Source organism: Moschus berezovskii, chromosome 15 (genome assembly GCF_049115385.1).
Source record: "Moschus berezovskii isolate FMDL1 chromosome 15, NW_MosBer_1.0, whole genome shotgun sequence".
Taxonomy (NCBI): Eukaryota; Metazoa; Chordata; class Mammalia; order Artiodactyla; family Moschidae; genus Moschus; species Moschus berezovskii.
This window is the reverse complement of record NC_142474.1, coordinates 53,218,351-53,236,674: the sequence shown is the minus strand read 5'-3', so window position 1 is coordinate 53,236,674 and position 18,324 is coordinate 53,218,351. Positions and strand designations below refer to the sequence as shown.

Sequence of the window (18,324 nt, the reverse complement as noted above, 5' to 3'; positions counted from 1 at the left end):
CTCCTTTAGAATGGACTGGTAGGATCTCCTTGCAGTCCAAGGGGCTTTCAAGAGTCTTCTCCAACACCACAGTTCAAAAGCATCAATTCTTCGGCGCTCAGCTTTCTTCACAGTCCAACTCTCACATCCATACATGACCACTGGGAAAACCATATCCTTGACTAGACGAACCTTTGTTGGCAAAGTAATGTCTCTGCTTTTTAATATGCTATCTAGGTTGGTCATAACTTTCCTTCCAAGGAGTAAGCGTCTTTTAATTTCATGGCTGCAATCACCATCTGCAGTGATTTTGGAGCCCCCCAAAAATAAAGTCTGATGCTGTGATAGGACCAGATGCCATGATCTTAGTTTTCTGAATGTTGAGCTTTAAGTCAGCTTTTTCACTCTCCTCTTTCACTTTCATCAAGAGGCTTTTGAGTTCCTCTTCACTTTCTGCCATAAGGGTGGTGTCATCTGCTTATCTGAGGTTATTGATATTTCTCCCAGCAATCTTGATTCCAGCTTGTGCTTCTTCCGGCCCAGCATTTCTCATGATGTCCTCTGTACATATCTGATGTTAAATATCTTGCTTTTAGTGAAACAGAGAGTCAAAGTCCTTTCTCATGTTTTCATGCAATATTGTTCCATGTATACCAGAAAGCGCTGGCCATCCTCTTGATCTGCTCCCATAGTTTGGAGCTTTCTTTCTTTTTCTTTCTCTTCCTTCCTTTCTTATTATTGACTGTGCTGGGTCTTTGTTGATGCATCTGGGCTTTCTCTAGCTGTTGCAAGCAGGGGCTACTCTCTAGCTGCAATGGACAGGCTTCTCATGGCAGTGGCTTTTCTTGTTGTAGAGCACAGGCTCTAGGACACGTGGGCTCACTAGTTATGGTTCCCAGGCTCTAGAGCACAGGCTCAATAGTTGTGGCTCATTGGCTTATTGCTCTGTGGCATGTGGGTTATTTCTGAATCAGGGATCTAACCCACATCTCCTTCATTGGCAGGAGAATTCTTTACTACTGAGTCACCAGGAAAGCCCCTGGAATTTTCTTGATGACCTTGATTTCCATAGCTCCTCTTCTCACTCACTGCTCTCCATCTCACTAGTCCCGTTGGGTTTGTGATCTCCACATAAGCACACAACTCCTCTACACACAGGAAGGATTCATGCCATACAGTCCCTTGAAACTCCAAAACTAGGTGGTTCTACCATCTCAGTCTATTTCCTGGCTCCCACCTTGCCAATGGGTAGAACTGTTTTCACCTGAACAATAGCATATTTTATCACTTCATTAAAAAGCATCAGGATGACAAAGCAATTTTGGAAAAACTGTGCTGACAACAAAAGTGCTAAGAAACTAGCCAAATGTTTCTAGTCTCTGCCAAAACTCCAAATCCAATATGCTCAGAATGCAAATTACTGGACATCGCCTGATGTCCTCTTTCTTTCTGCCATCTCTCGAAAGACACTTCTTTGAACTAAAATTGATTTCAACCTGTGCTTCACTAGAAAACGGTGCTACTCTGGTGGATCTGCTTGCTGCAGCCACATTCCAGCTTCATTTGTCAGAGGACTTGCTCTTTCTCTGCCATTTGGGTTTATGTCCTTAAGGACTTTTCTGTGAATCATCACAGTCATGAGGCTCTGACCAACACATCCCCTTGAGGGCGCCCAGTGAACTGAGGCAGACGGGAATCCTGAGGCTGGAGCTGAACAGCTCTGCTGCCTGACAAAGAGCAAAAAGAGGTCCTTTGTGAATCTGAAGTCATCTCAAGACCTGTGGGGAGTGGGGAGATCTGTGCAGGGCCCAGCTGGGAGCAGGGGGAGTGGAGGAGAGGAAGGAGGGAGGGAGGAGGTGATGAGAGGTCAGAGGGAAGACCGGTCTTCAGTGTTCCAGCTGACTGTGCTCTCCCCCTTCTCCATTTATTTTATTCTTTCTTTAAAATCTTAGAGATTTTATCTGGTTTTGATATGTAGCACTTTCTTTTTACTTTCTACGTTGTCTTTCATTTTACTTTCTATTTCCTTCCTTAACCCAGTAATTACTCAGGAGAGTGTTTATAGGTTTTCAAGAAGTCGGACATTTAAATTTTTTAACAGTTATTTCTACTTGCATCTCATTATAAAGAGATATACAATTTCTGCATTGTGAATTTGCTGGGATTGGCAAGAGGTCTAAAATATGATTAATCTGTCAATCAGTGAGACTTGTAGAATGGGTACACATGCCCCAGATTTCAGAAGCCAAATTTAATGTTACTTACTTCTCCCTGTCTTATTAATCATAGTTTGTTTTTCTTTCTTCTTCTAAGAAGGAACAACTTCCCCAGAAGGCTCCTGCTTCCCCAAAAGGCTCCTCTCCTCCCCCTTCCCTTTCCCGTCTTGGTGGGGAGGGGACAGATGATGTGGGATGGGTCAAGGAGATCTAGTGAAGTGAACAGTTGTATTCATTTCCTTCCATACCCCATTTCAAGCCCTGCCGGCAGCATCACACAAGCTTCTGAGATTATTATTCAGCCTAGTACTTACATTCTCTGGGATTAAAATTAAACTTTCATTACTACCTTATGTGTCATTCACTCAGAGTTCTAATGACTTACATCACTTATGGAATATTAATTACGTGCTGCTTTTCATTCAGGAAAGATAGCTCTGTCTCATTTGCTGAACTAGTCTCTACAATTTAAAAGCTCTCTTAACAAAAACAGGGGCACTAACAGTTGATCTATTCTTGCTGTACTTATTCTTTTGTTACAAGCCACATCATATTATCCGTTGGCAACATACATTTTTAGAAGTGGAAACTTTAGCTGAGAGAGTGATATAAATCCAAGAACTGAAATATAAATGTGCGTTTCTTGTTTAAAAAAGAAGAAAGATATGCTACACTGAATGTGGCAATACCACATTTATGATCCTTTGCAGTTAACTTTTATTCTCAAATAAATGTTTATGGAGCTTTCTTACTGAACACAAAAGTCTTTCCAAACCACACTACATGTGAAAGAGACATACTAGAGACTGACATTTTAATCTACATTTAAAGGACATAGCCACATGGCAACAAGACATCTGGAATTGCAAAATGAGAAGATTTGGGATTCTTAGAAAAGCATCTCCATTTAGTTCAGTTGCTCAGTCGTGTCTAATTCTTTGGGACCCCATGACTGCAGCCTGCCAGGCCTCTCTGTCCATCACCAACTCCTGGAGTTCACTCAAACTCATGTCCATTGAGTTGGTGATGCCATCCAACCATCTCGTCCTCTGTGTCCCCTTCTCCTCCCATCTTCAATCTTTCCCAGCATCTATCCCCACTCAAAAGAAGACTTCCTATAATCATTCTCCCACACCTATCTAGAATTACCTTTCTGTTCTTCATCCTTTCTAAAATGTTGGGGACAGGGGTGGTGGTCCTTGTCTCTCTCACAAATAGAGTTAATAAATGGAAAAATCATCCTTCCTCCAAACCAGCAATGTATCTTAAATACTACACTTCCTTGTTTATTCCTTTGATTAAACATGTCATTTTGAGGTATACTTTTTAAAACTAAAACCAACATTTAGGGGAATAATATATTGAGTCATAATAATGTCATTTGAATTTGGTTCCTGTATCACTTTAACCACTGTCTAAAGCATATGAAAAGTATTGGATGTACTTTTCCTAAAAGGGCTTAGTTCACAAAATTTCCCAGTAGACAGATATCATTAAAGGTCAGAACTTTGATCTAAGTCAATATACATCTATCTAGAATACTACATGTAGGTACAGCTAAATCCTGTTCCAACAATAACTAGAATTTGATCTTTGTGATCTCAATTTTCTCATTTATAAAATTAAGGATTTTTATTAAACGACTTCTGAGACCCTGCTGGTGCTAAAGTTCTATAAATCAATTGGCTATATTCCTATAGGACAGTCAAGGTTATATAGAAAAGTCTATTCAATTATTCAAATCACTGTACATGACCTGTCCTTCTGATAACAAAGTTCTTTTATTTTTTCCATCAACAACCCTTGAAGGACATTTGATCAAGACTCTGAGGTTATTAGTGCACATTAGAATGTTGATACTTCAGTGGCCAGCTATGAAAGGGTCTCATCTGATGATGTCTCTGAACTAATGCGTTCAAGGCAGGAGTCAGAAATTTGACCTGAGAAAGACTTGCATTTGTAATGTTTTTAATACTACAAGCTTCTTTTTTTATTTATTTCCTTGATTTATCCTTAAAGTGTAGGAGGAAAGGTAGGGCATCTTACAGAAGTAGGAGCTCAAGTATGTAGATAAAGAATTGTCTAAGGCTTCACTAGTGGCTCAGATGGTAAAGAATCTGCCTGCAATGCAGGAGACCTGGATTCAGCCCACCTGGAAAAGGGAATGGCTACCCATTCCAGTATTCTTACCTGGAGAATTCCACGGATAGAGGAGATTGGCAGGCTACAGAGTTGGACACAACTGAGTGACTACCAGTTTCAGTATACAGTCATCACATGACTGAACTAAAATAAGAACTTACAGTGTGTTGGGTGGAGATGGTGGACTAGAAAGACCCAGAACTCAGTTCCTCCGATGGGGACACCAAATTTACAACTATTTACAGAGCAGCTATCAATGAGAACAACCTGAAGACTAGCAGAAGAGATTCCCCACAACTAAATATGTAAATAAGGAACCATAATGAGACAGGCAGGAATGGCAGAGATGCAATATAGTCAAGACCCATAACACCAGGTAGGTGGCCCACAAATGGGAAGATAATCACAGTTGTAGAAAGTTTGCCCCAGGGAGTAAGGGTGTCTAGCACAGTAAGTACTCTCTAAGTGTGAACTATTTTTACTATTTTATCAATTAATAAAAAAAGATATTGGAAATTTAGTTTTTATTTATATAACAATGCCTAAAATTGCTTCATAATGAAAAACTTTAATGTACTTTATGAGGGACTTTAGAAAACATAAACTAAATGAATATACACATTTACCATCTGAGTTTAAAGCTTCTAGATTAAAAATAAAATATATTATTGTGGTTTCATTGTCAATGTACTTGTTCATTATTAAGTCCAGATCTTATGCTAGAATTCTATGCTTCTTCTCTCTACATGTGGAGGAAGGAAGAAGGTAAGAGGTTACTTGGGTTTTTCCTGGAAAAAAGAACTGGTCTAACTCACATGGGCAAACATAATTGTCAATGCCTCCCTGAGTTTATTGAAAATGATTGTACCCAACAAAAAGTATTTTGTTTCTCTTACTCAACACTTTAATTTGTGGCTTGACCAGTAGTTAAGCAAGTGAAATACCAGATGAGGCAAACAAAAACTGCCTTTTTGTCTCAGATAGTCTTCTTATTACAACAATTACACACATTTAAATCAGAGTTAAAGTTTTCTGCATGAGGGCAAGCAGAACTGATGAAGAAAAAAAAATCCCTAAACTCTAAAACAAAGATTATTCAATGCTTTAACTTAACTCTCTGCCACTATCTAGCTCACCCAGGCAAATCCTTTTACTTCTCTGGGGTGAGTTCCCTCCCATATAAAACTGTCCTGTATAATCTCTGAATTCTGTATTCTATTAGTAAATGCTATTATTTTATTCATTTTCATTCACCTTAGTTATTAGGGTTCAGTTTAGTAGCTTGTGGACTTCCCTGGTAGCTCAGACAGTAAAGAATCTGCCTGCAGTGCAGGAAACCCAGGTTGATCCCTGGGTCAGGAAGATCCCTTAGAGAAGGGAATGGTTACCCACTCCAGTATTCTTATCTAGAGAATTCCATGGACAGAGGAGCCTGCTGGGCTACAGTCCATGGAGTCACAAAGTGTCAGACATGACTGAGTGACTAACACTTAATAGTTTGTAATTTAGCACTATTATGAATTTCTAGTCTCAGTTTTCATTTTTGTCCTTTGCTATTCTACTCCCCATCTCCTGTTTCATCATCTGTAGATCTATTTTTGACAAATTCTTTCATATTCTCTAGAACAGGTGCTACACCCTAGCCTGCATCAAAATCAGCTGGCTGGGTTAGGGGGCAGGGGAATCTGTTAAGGCACAGATTGCTGAGCCGATTCCCTAGAGGTTCCTATTCAGGAAGTTCAGGAAGTCTGGGACAGGACATAGGATCATATCACTTAACATTCAGATCATCCAGGTGATCTGGACACTGCAGACCCAACAACTATTTGAAGACCTTGGCTCTACAGAATATAAAAAACGTTGACAAACATTATCTAAGGGTCACTCAGTAGCAAAGGTTACCTCAATGTAACTCTGAGAACAGCCACTTTGGCCTTCCAGCTCCACAAGGGTGAAGTTGACCTGTATTTGCTCTCCTGGGGGCTGCTTTATGGTATAGATGCATTGTCTGTCGTGCGTGAAAGGTCCAGACAAGTCAGCAGAGAGAAGACCCTCTGGGTCTGTGTAGTTCCCTCCACATTGTAGGTCCGCTAAAGAGAGCACAGAAGAGAAGGGAAAGGTCATGCAGCCAGACATTCCTCCAGCTCCCAGGCATGAGACACAATTTTTTAAAATTATACACACATACACACCATCATACACCCACTCTAATCACCCTGAACAGACTTACACTTTTCATTACAAGATTTTTCAGCTTGACATGTATTTGTGGGACAGCCTAAAGAAAGGCCTACAGAAATGTGTGATCTAACTTTCAATCTGACATCCTTCTAGATAAATTGCTTTTCAAATGCATTTATGCTTTCCTGCATGCCAAAGAGATTTGAGGCAGTTTATAAAACACATGCAACAAAATAAAATATATAACTAGAAAAATGAAACAGATTAAAGGAATAATGAATACAGAATAGCAAGATATGGTTGGAGAAAAGTTGGTATGCACAGAAAACAGGTATGGGCTACAGAAATTACAGAAAGTCAGCAGCAGATTCAGCCTGAAGCCAAAATAAATGAGGAAAGAAGACTAGTGAAAAGATGTTTCTTGTTATTTTTCCTGATATTGAGACTTAAAAGGTGTTTCTCTTATGAATTCTCATCAGGGCACGATGATGTATGTGAAGAACAGAATCCTCTACAGACCTAAAATAAAAAATAAAATGATGGAGCATTTCACTGTTTTTTTTGTTGTTGTTGGTTTGCTTTAAGGTATCAATGCAAGTTAAAGGTAAAATAGCTATAAATCTGATATATCTCAAGAGAGACTTAATTTCCCTTTTGTTTTTCCAACAACACACCCAATAACAGCTAAGGAACTAATGTATGAATTATTTAATTTTAGGGGCCTCACACATATTTACCATAATGTGGATCCCAGAATTTAGGGGCTAAGGAGTATTATAGCATTAATAATAGAACACTGGGAAAACAAAGAAATTTGTAGCAATGAGAGAAATATTTATAAATACACATGATCAGTATGAGTAAGTCATCCTCAGCCTCACAGTAAAATACAGAACAGCTATGAGCATAGCACTGTCCTTCAAGTTGATATTAAGCTCCCAGTCATCAAGGTACTTACAAGGTGATGTTAAGTAGGTGATAAGAAACCCTTGGTCATTAATCTGGTTGTCAGAATGGAAATGAATCCTGGCAAAGGGACCCGTAGTCTGGAGTGGGGGCGCAGAGAGAGTGGTGCAGAATTTCCCAAGAACAGGGTCCTGATGCAAAGGACCATCTCGAATCTAAAACAAGAGGAGGAGTCATTACATTCAAAGTGGTCAGATTTTAACAAGCCTAGCCATTCTGTACATTTAGAAAACTTGTCTTTTAAGTGATGGCTCTGGGAGGTTCTCCTGTCACCTGTGAACCCAGCACACAGTTGCGGTTCAGGGAAGGATAATCTCTTCCCTTTATTCAGATGCCTTACCTTCTCTCTGAATTTTAACTCTGAGGCTAAATGTATACTCTGAATTTGTCTCATGAAAAATTTTCAGCATTTTCTTTCCTGGGTTCCCCCAACCCCAGGGTTTGGTTTCTTTTAACTGCTCATTCATTCATTTATGGTTAGGCCATGCAGCTTGTGGGATCTTAGTCCCTGGACCAGGGATGGACACTCTGCAATAAAAGCACCAGGTCCTAACCACTGAGATGCCAGGGAACTCTCCAGATGTTCGTTTTGAAATGATAAATGCCTAATGATCGAGAAGAAGAAATGAATATAGGCAAAGAAAACAGAAGAAGAAGGAATGCCAGCAATATCCACTGACGCACAGCTTAGTCTAAATACTCAGGAGGATCAGAGATGGGAAAGGAAGTAATGTCAGATTAGATGCAATATAAAAACAGTTTTGTGAATTTAAAAAGTGAAACTTAATAGTACTTAAGTACTGCACTAATAATGACTGACCTTAGGAAATCTTTTTACTGGCTGGATTTTAATCTCTTAAATAATCATGCCAGCCATTCTATGATCCTGTTGTAATTGCAAATTCTGTACTGCATAGAACACCAGGGCACCAATGAACTAAATCATATTTTAATATGACCAATTTTGTCCACTCAAATTATTTGTTCTACTGGTAGCGAAGTTATAGGGCAGCATTCCTTTATTCCAGTAATTTAACTAGCTCCTTGAAATATTCTTGAGAAATGAGAGGCATTTCAATATTATTGGAATGATTGGTCTTTTCCATTACATGCATATCCAGGAATTAACATGTAGGAATGAAAAAACTGTCTCTAATTTGATATTAATAGAATATATTGAAATTAACTTCAAAAAAATGTACTTTAATGTCAACATCTATAGGATTATCTTGCCGAGATTTTCCAGTCATTCCCAAAGGTTTCAAATCCATTACATGTGCTAAATTACTAATGACTTCAGCTCATGGAGATTCCTGTCTGACAGCCATACACTTCCATTTTTATTAGTAATTTCATTATGCTCCATTCTTCCTAATGGACTTGGGAAACCATATTATCTTTTATCACCGCTGCAAGGGACTCAGAGACTTATGGTGGTAAACAAGATGGGAACAACATATGAATTCAATCTTCTCAGTGATCTTTTCAGTTTACAAATGGAGAGCCATGTTTTTGATAGACCTACATGCTTATAGCATTTGAATATAACAAATGCCACATGTGTCCTCTTTTATATTTTAATTTTTTATTAATAATAAACTGGAGGGACAGAAGGTGACTTCTTTCTTCCCAGTGACAATATCAATACAGCCAGTGAGGCACACTCTTCAGCAATCCAAACACAACTGCTATTAGGTTATGTTTCTTCATGGAACCCTAGAGTCAAATTGTGAAACATCTTGGCAGTTTATAGTAGACAACTGAAGATTTGAATCTGCTATGAAGAAGACAGCCGTTCCTGGGTGTTGATTTCATAAAATCTGCTATTCCCATGGGAAGAAACTGGGCTTCTGGGGAATGACAGGGGAAGCCACGGCAGTGTTTCCCACATTTAAATGGAACCCATAAGAAACAACAAGCTGGCACAACTAAGAGTGGAGAGTTACCGAGAATTCCCTGGTGGCCCAATGGTTAGGACTCCACACTTTCACTGCTGACAAAATAGGGAGTTAGCAAGATCTAGCTGTCCATCAGCTACCTATTGAAGAATAAATACATCTAACTATTGCTAACAAATTTTGGTCATCCAAGGGCATCGTCAAAAATAGTTCCCTGAGTTCTAATCATATCATGATAAATTCTATTTAAATGCAATTGTTGAACTTCTCTGGTGGTGCAGAGGATAAGAATCTGCCTTCTAACGTGGGGAACAGGTTCAATCCCTGGTCTGGGAAGATCCCACATGCCAGGGAGCAACTAAGCCTATGTGCCACAACTACTGAGTCCATGCTCTAGAGCCCCTGCTTCACAGCAAGAGAAGCCACCGCGATGAGAAGCCCACGCACCACAACGAAGAGTAGCCCCAGCTCTCCGCAACTAGAGAAAGCCCGCACACAATAATGAAGACCCAGAGCAGCAAAAATAAATAAATAAATACAAGTATTTTTTATATAAATAAATAAACACAATGGTCTACCTCAAGATAATCTTTGCTACAGTCATCATGGTGCTCCAGGCTCAAGGTCCCAAAAGTAAATGTGATCAGGAGGTCAGGACTAGTCATCACCCTCCAGACACAATCTCTTCCTGGAGGATACTTTCCAGGATACCCCGGAGACTTAATAGAACCGTAAGTTCCAGTCAGCATACCTCCGCACTCTGAAATAAGAGGAAAAAATAACTTTACATTTGTATGCAACTTACAATTCATATAGAATTATCATAGCCTTTAATGCAAGAAGAAAGGCTTTGTATAAATAACTATGTGCAGTTTTGGACACCTTCATAAATTAAGCATGACCTTCTGTGTTCCAGTTTGATAAAGTTATAAAACCAGGAGTACCGATGGATAAATAAATGAATCACCCGTGTATCAAGCTCCATGCTTATTAGCCATCTCATGGTGATATGATTTAAAATGCAGTGCTGAACTGTCTGAGTGATGAATAATGGGATGACAGATTTATTTTTTCACTTTGAAAGAGAATAATTCCTGTACATTAACTCTATTAATATTCAGTTGATTTACAATATTAGTTTCAGGTATACAGAAAAGTGATTCAGAAAAAATATATATATACTCTTTTTCAGATTTTTTTTCTATTATAAGTTGTTATAAGATATTGAATATAGTTCCCTGACCTTAACAGTAGGTCCTTATTGTTTATCTATTTTATATACAGTAGGGTGTATCTGTTAATCCCATTCTCCTAATTTATCCCTACCCTTCCCTTTTGTGCATTAACTCTTAAAAATTTCTGGAACTTCTGTCAGCCCCTAAGTCTTTCAACAAACTAGGTCATTTTATACATTAGAAAAGTTCAGCCCTATGTAATTTTCATTTGAGATTAGCAGTCTTAACTCTGAGATACAGACCATTCATTTTATAAATGAAGAAATTCACACATCTATAGGTGGTTGAACCACCTTCCTAGGAATGGAGTTGGGGAAGAATGGCATCTGGCTTTCTGACACCCACTCCACCACCTCACCGCCACTATACCCCACTAACCCCCTAAAATTGCATATCATCTGTGGTGGCTATTGTATGTTACTATAAAAATAGAAAAGAAAACAGAAATCTAGATACAAATGTAGACTGGAGTAAATATAAATTAGAAAAAAAATAAAATAAAGTGACATTTCACATATACAAGTTGTGAAATTCAGTAACTATGCAGGTTATTAAAAAAATTTTCTACCAAGGCCAAAAGTGAAACAAATTTAGTTACATGATTCTCATTGTTTCTAATGGGAAAACATCTCAGTTGCTCAGAGGAAGAAAAGCTTTTTTAAAACTTAGTATTTAAAAAATTATCATATAATTAAAAATAATAAAGAAAGTGCCATAAGCAAAGCAAAATATTAATAGAAAGCTAGGGAAAACATAGTATATAATACAGTGAGTTAATATCCCTAAAATGTGAAGAGCTTCTAAAAAGAATAGAGATATAAACAAAGAGTTCACTGAAAAGTGAAAAGTACCTCCTGATGTAATTATTTTTGCAAAAAAAGAAAAACTGAATTTGATCAAACACTCCCTGTGTGCATTTCTCAACCTGCAGTGCAGGGCAGTGGGGCCCAAACAGCAGCAACAGCAATATTCTTGCTGGTGAAAGAAATGAAACTAAGATTGTTGGGCCACGAAAGTGGCTGGGACTTGCGAACAGAGTATTACAGAAAAGGCAGCTGCATGAAAATAGCATCCAAAAAAATGTGTCTTTGGGTCCTTAGCCAAAGCCTAAGCTGAAAACACAAAGGGGAAGACTGCAGACCAACAGGAAACAGGAGACAAAGCCCAAACCTCTGTGTGTAATTTGAAACCCAGAAGGAGAGAAGGGAGGGAAAAAAATGACAGAAGCAGAGGAGAAAATCATATCTCAAAAGATTTAGAAAAAGTATTTAATGTTTTAGCATCCATTCATAATAAGCTGGAAATAAAAGATGATAGTTGAAAAATGTTCATAAATTATTTGGCACTTCTCCCATGGAGAAGTAGGGTCTGTGGCTCTTCCTCTTGAATATGGGTGGGCTTATGACTGCTTCAAACAATTTTTTTTTCTTTTTTATCTTTTAACCACACCACACAGCTTGTGGGATCTTAGTTCCCTGACTAAGGACTGAACCCACATCCTCAGCAGTGAAAGCACAGTCTTTCTTAGCCACTGGACCTCCAGGATATTCCTGTGACTGCTTCAGCCAGTTAAAAATATAGCAGAAATAACACAATATGACCTCTAAGGAAAGGTCATAACAGTTATGTGGTACCTGCTTGGTCTTGTTGCAATGAATATTCTGAGAGAAGCCAATGCTGGAAAGAAGTTTCACTACAGGGGCTTCCACTACTAAGACCAACACAGGAGAGGGGCTACAGGTAGGCATTCAAGTCAACAGTCTGGTTGAATTCTCATCCAGAGGCCAGCAGCAGTTGTTAGCCAAATGACTGAGTCATATTGGATTTCCAGCCTCATTGAGCCTTGACTACAGTCCCAGCCAATATCTGATTGTAACTGCTTAAGAGGTCAAGTGATTATTGCCGTGCTGAGCCCTTTCCAAATTCCTGGTCCACAAAGTCAGAAATATAATAAGATGATTAATGCTCCACAATGCTAAATTTGTACATCATATGTTATCCAGCCATAATAATTCAGTGAACTTCCTTAATGTGATAAAAGTTATTTATAAAAACTTAACAGCTAAAACATTACATTTAAAGGTGGAATACCGAACATTTCCCCATGAGGTTGGGAACAAGACAATGATACTGACTCCATCACTTTCATTCAGTGTTATATTAGAAATTCTGGCCTAAGTCAAGGAAGAGAAATAACAAAGATTGGCAAGAAAGTAGAAAAACAGGTTACATAACAAATTCACAGATAATATCACTGTGTATGTAGAGAAATCCAAAAGACTCTACTGAAAAATGGTTCGAATTAATGAGTGAATTAGCAATACAGCTGGGTTCAAAACCGAATATTTTAAAATAAGTATACACAGGATACCTCTATATATTAACAACAAATGAAAAAAAAATTTAGAAAAACAATATCATTTAAGAAAATATTAAATAGCTAGGGGAAAAAATTAATAAAAGCTGTGGGATACTCAAGCATGGGAATCTACTAACCATTGCTAAATTAGAAGAGGACTAAGTAAATAAAGAAATAGTCCATGTTCATGGATTGTCAGGGTTAATAATTTTAAGAAGTCATTTCTTCCCAAATTCATTATAGATTCAACATGACTTGAAGCAGCAGATTGTTGAGGGAAGTTAACAAGCTGCATGTGGAAGGATCTAGCATATTTTTGAAGAACAAGGTTAGAGGTGTTACACAACCAGATTTCAAGCTTCACTACTAAGCCAATGGGGCACAAGGATAAATAAACCAATAGAAAAGATGAGAAATTTCAGAAATAGATTCACAAATTTATTGATGAATGAACTGGAGGTTTAGTGTGCTGTTCTCACTGTTTTATATGTAAAAAAAAAATTCATAGTAAAAAAGTTGAAAAAATAGAGCACCAAAAACAAGCTAACCACAAAGGAACAAATCATGATATGACATGAAGATGAAAAAAAAAAAGAAAAGTACTAAGTGAAGGAAGAGGCAGAGTCCTCAGTAACACCCCTGCAGTATTTACTAGTAGAGATTATAAAAATGCTGTTTAGTAATTTCATAAGGGACCCTTTAAGACTCATGCTGTTTAAACTCTTTCAGTTCATCTAAATTTTATTATTTCTGAACACCAAATGGAAGGCCACTGCATTTTAGGGTTTTTTTTTAAATTTTAAAATAATTATAGAAATTATATATCACTAGATCTCAAAACAGCTAACGTATCCAAAAGTCTAATACTGATCAACAATTTCTGTAGCCTCAAGAGCTCGCTTTATTTCTCTCCATGTATACACTTACCTGGTACCTGTGTTTCCCATCTTATTGTAAAGCCTCTTTCACTTCTTAAATGCTCAGAATAGAGATGAAAATAGAGGGCGTTGTCACTACTGAGGAGCTCGTGAGGGGGGTTGGAGCCACAGAACCGTCCAAGCTGATGTGCTGCAGAGGAATCTCCATCGTGAATCTGAAGAAACTCGTGTGGACAGTTGTTTGTGGGTTCTAACTGAAAAAAAGTGAAAGTGATCCGCAGTACCTGAAAAAAGAAAAAAGGTCATAAGAGATTATTTTCCACTTCTATGTTAATTCTAAAGAATTTCTCCTACTAATTGGAAGCATTTCTATTGAGTCCCTTTCAAGAGACAGATCTATAATTTCCTATTACCTAATTATCCAGAAATATGCATGACAATTCTATATATTAAGTGAAACTTGTGTTAAAAATTGCTTAGACCTAACTTCAGCTAATATCAAAAATCTCAGTATTAACAAGATAGATTTGTAATGGCTTTACTGAGGTACAAGAACTGTACATATTTAATGTGTCCAGTTTGAGAAGTTTGCAAATATGTAAACACCTGTGACACCATCAATGGAGTCAGTATAATAGACATAACCAACAGATTCCAATTTCCTTCTCTCTCTCATTTTTTTCTCTCTCTCTCATTTTTTTCTCTCTCTCTTTCTTGTAAAAACACGGCACACGGCATGTGATCTACCTTCTTATATTTTGAGTGCACAATGCTGTATTGTTACCTATAGGAACAATGTTGTATGGCAGATCTCTAGAACTTATTCACCTAGTGTAACCAAAACGTTTTACCCATTAAGTTATTGTTCACTGGGTTAATGAAATAGATTTACCTAGATTTCATTAATCATAAAGTTCATTAAACAAAGTCACTCCAAATGTATAGCTAACAGTGCTTCCAAATCAGTAACATATAATATGAATATCTACCTTGAATTAAATATAACTGACTAATAAATAGCCTGAAGCCTACTCATAATTCATCAGTGACCCCCAGGGATGCTGATTCCTTTGTTGTTGCTCAGTTGCTCAGTCATGTCCAACTCTTTGAAACCCCATGGACTGCAGCACACCAGGCTTCCCTGTCCATCACCATCTCCCAGAGTTTGCTCAAACTCATGTGCATTCAGTCAGTGATGCCATCCAGCCATCTCATCCTCTGTCGTTCCCTTCTCCTCCTGCCTTCAATCTTTCCCAGCATCAGGGTCTTTTCTAATGAGTCAGCTCTTCCCATCAGGTGGCCAAAGTATTGGAGTTTCAGCTTCAGCATCAGTCCTTCCAATGAACATTCAGGGTTGACTGGTTTGATCTACATGCAGTCCAGTGAACTTTCAAAAGTCTTTTCCAACATCCAGTTTGAAAGTATCAGTTATCTGGCGGTCAGCCTTCTTTATGGTCCAACTCTCACATCCATACATGACTACTGGAAAAACCATAGCTTTGACTAGACGGACCTTTGTTCGCAAAGTAACATCTCTGCTTTTTAATATGCTGTCTAGGTTGGTCATAGCTTTTCTTTCAAGGAGCAAGCGTCTTTTAATTTCATGGCTGCAGTCACCATCTGCAGTGATTTTAGAGCCCAAGAAAAGAAAGTCTGTCACTGTTTCTATTATTTACCCATCTATTTGTCATGAAGCAATGGGACTGGATGCCATAATCTTAGTTTTTGGAATGTTGCCTTTTAAACCAGCTTTTTCACTCTCTTCTTTCAACTCCATCAAGAGGCTCTTTAGTTATTTGCTTTCTGCCATAAGGGTGGTGTCACCTGCATATCTGAGGTTATTGATATTTCTTCCGGCAATCTTAATTCTCACTTGTGCTTCATCCAGCCCAGCATTTAGCATGATGTACTCTGCGTATAAGTTAAATAAGCAGGGTGACAATATACAGTGATGTACTCCTTTTCCAATCTGGAAGCAGTTCATTGTTCCATGTGTGGTTCTAACTGTTGCTTCTTGATCTGCACACAGATCTCTCAGGAGGCAGATAAGGTGGTCTTATATTAGTTTATTGTGAATCAAAGGCTGCAGTGTAGTCAGGGAAGCAATAGATGTTTTCTGGAATTCTCTTGTTTTTTTCTGTGATTTAGTTCAGTTCAGTTCAGTCGCTCAGTCGTGTCCGACTCTTTGCAACCCCATGAATCGCAGCATGCCAGGCCTCCCTGTCCATCACCAACTCCCTGAGTTCACTCAAACTCACCTCCATCGAGTCAGTGATACCATCCAGCCATCTCATTCTCTGTCGTCCCCTTCTCCTCCTGCCCCCAATCCCTCCCAGCATCAGAGTCTTTTCCAGTGAGTCAACTCTTCACACGAGGTGGCCAAAGCATTGGAGCTTCAGCTTCAGCATCAGTCCTTCCAATGAACACCCAGGATTGATCTCCTTTAGAATGGACTGGTTGGATCTCCTTGATTGGACATTGGCAATTTGATCTCTGGTTCCTCTACCTTTTCGAAATCCAGTTTGAACATCTGGAAGTTCACAGTTCACATACTGTTGAAGCTTTAGATTGGAGAATTTTGAGCATTACTATGCTAGCATGTGAAATGAGTGCAATTGTGTGGTAGTTTGAACATTCTTTGGCATTGCCTTTCTTTAGGATTGGAATGAAAATGGACCTTTACCTGTCCTGAGGCCACACCTGAGTTTTCCAAATTTGCTGGCATATTGAGTGCAGCATTTTAACAGCATCATTTTAGGGTCTGAAATAGCTCCACTGGAATTCCATCACCTCCACTAGCTTTGTTCATAGTGATGCTTCCTAAGGCCTACTTGACTTCACAATCTAAGATGTCTGGCTCTAGAAGAGCAATCACACCATTGTGGTTTACCATTGTGATAACCATTGTGGTTATCTGCATCATTAATATCTTTTTTGAATAGTTCTTCTGTGTATTCTTGCCACCTCTTCTTAATATCTTCTGCTTCTGTTAGGTCCATACTTCTTCTGTCCTTTATTGTTTCCATCTTTGCATGAAATATTCCCTTTGTATCTCTGATTTTCCTGATGAGATCTCTAGTCTTTCCCATTCTATTGTTTTCCCCTATTTCTTTGCATTGAGCACTTAGGAAGTCTTTCTTATCTCTTCTTGCTATTCGTTGGAACTCTGCAATCAGATGGGTATATCTTTCCTTCTCTCCTTTGCGTTTCGTTTCTCTTATTTTCTCAGCTATTAGCAGTCTCTGAACCTCTCAACTGATACACAGCCTGGATGGATGGCCTATGGTGTAGGCCTGTATAATGGGTATTCATCTTTGGTGTTTGGATGTCATTAAGGGATGAGAAGTACCAAGAGCAGACATCAGGGGAAAGGTACTATGAAGAGTTCTGAGTATGCAAGTAGGTGAGAATAAACATATACAAATGGCTCCAAGTTAAAATGTTAGACTGCTCAGACTTGAATATAGTAATATGACTAATGAAACATAAAAGATTTTGTGCTGACAATCTCATCTGAAACAGCCAAACTATCAGAAGGTGGTTCTTAAAAGAATCTAATTTATGATCTAAAACCACCACAGCATTCAGCTCATGAAAAAGGGAATCAGGATGTTTTTGAAATGCTATGCTAGGGTACTTTTAACATCCTTTACCCAACATTACATCATTTTTGTCCTTGAAGCAATTTCAATGAAAATCAAATAAATGTTTATAAATTGAAGTATCATTATTTCAATATTATATAAACTGCATTATGTAAACTGTGATGGAGATAAGAAAATTCACAATAATCAAGAAAAAAAGCTTAAAGTTTTTTTACAAGTTCACAAGAAAAGCATTAAAATTTTTTCACAAAATGATTTTTTCTTGAAAGAAACATGTTTTCAATGTCAGGAAACAGAATTCATGAAAACTAAATGGAAGGAAGGAAATTCACATAACATACCCGCTGGGAGATCAACTTTGGAGTTTACTCTATTGTGGGATCACCAGACCCCAAAGAATCCTTGCTCAAGGGAAAAAATATTTCTGACCTTGACAATGACCTCTGCAACATTAGTTTGCTGGGAAAAGTTAATAGTATTTCAAGGGAAAGCCTTAGCTAGTCAGACACATAACTTAACTTTAATGAGTCCATGAGTTGGTTGAGAAATAAATATTTGGAAAAGTCTGAGTAATGCTGGAGATAAAGGCACTAAAAACCTTGGGCTAGGATCTTAATTTGAAGACCATTTGCCCAGCAGTCCAGTCACTGGAGGGAGTCGAATGGCCTGGGTTCAGGTCCCTGCAGGCCACTTAAAGACCTCACACCCCTGGACAGACGTCTCAGCTGCTCAAGGGTAAATGAGGTGATGGGAGTTAAAATGCAATAATTAAACATATGTAAAGCAATGAACATAGCACACTTGGAGAGTGTGCTATCAGAGAATACTTGGATAAGGAAACCATCTTAACAGCAGTCCCCATTTT

At 38.3% G+C, this 18,324-nt stretch overlaps 1 protein-coding gene across 1 annotated transcript in view; it reads right to left on the bottom strand.

Moving 5' to 3' along the window:
* The window catches only part of CUBN (cubilin), a 271,996-nt gene that overhangs the window by 230,916 nt on the left and 22,756 nt on the right, over window positions 1–18,324 (bottom strand). The window contains exons 14-17 of the mRNA XM_055429374.2: window positions 13,904–14,138; window positions 9,961–10,142; window positions 7,477–7,639; window positions 6,240–6,427 (exon numbers count right to left, since the gene is read on the bottom strand). Of these exons, the coding sequence (XP_055285349.2) occupies window positions 6,240–6,427; window positions 7,477–7,639; window positions 9,961–10,142; window positions 13,904–14,138 (768 nt within the window). The remainder of the gene's footprint in view (window positions 1–6,239; window positions 6,428–7,476; window positions 7,640–9,960; window positions 10,143–13,903; window positions 14,139–18,324) is intronic.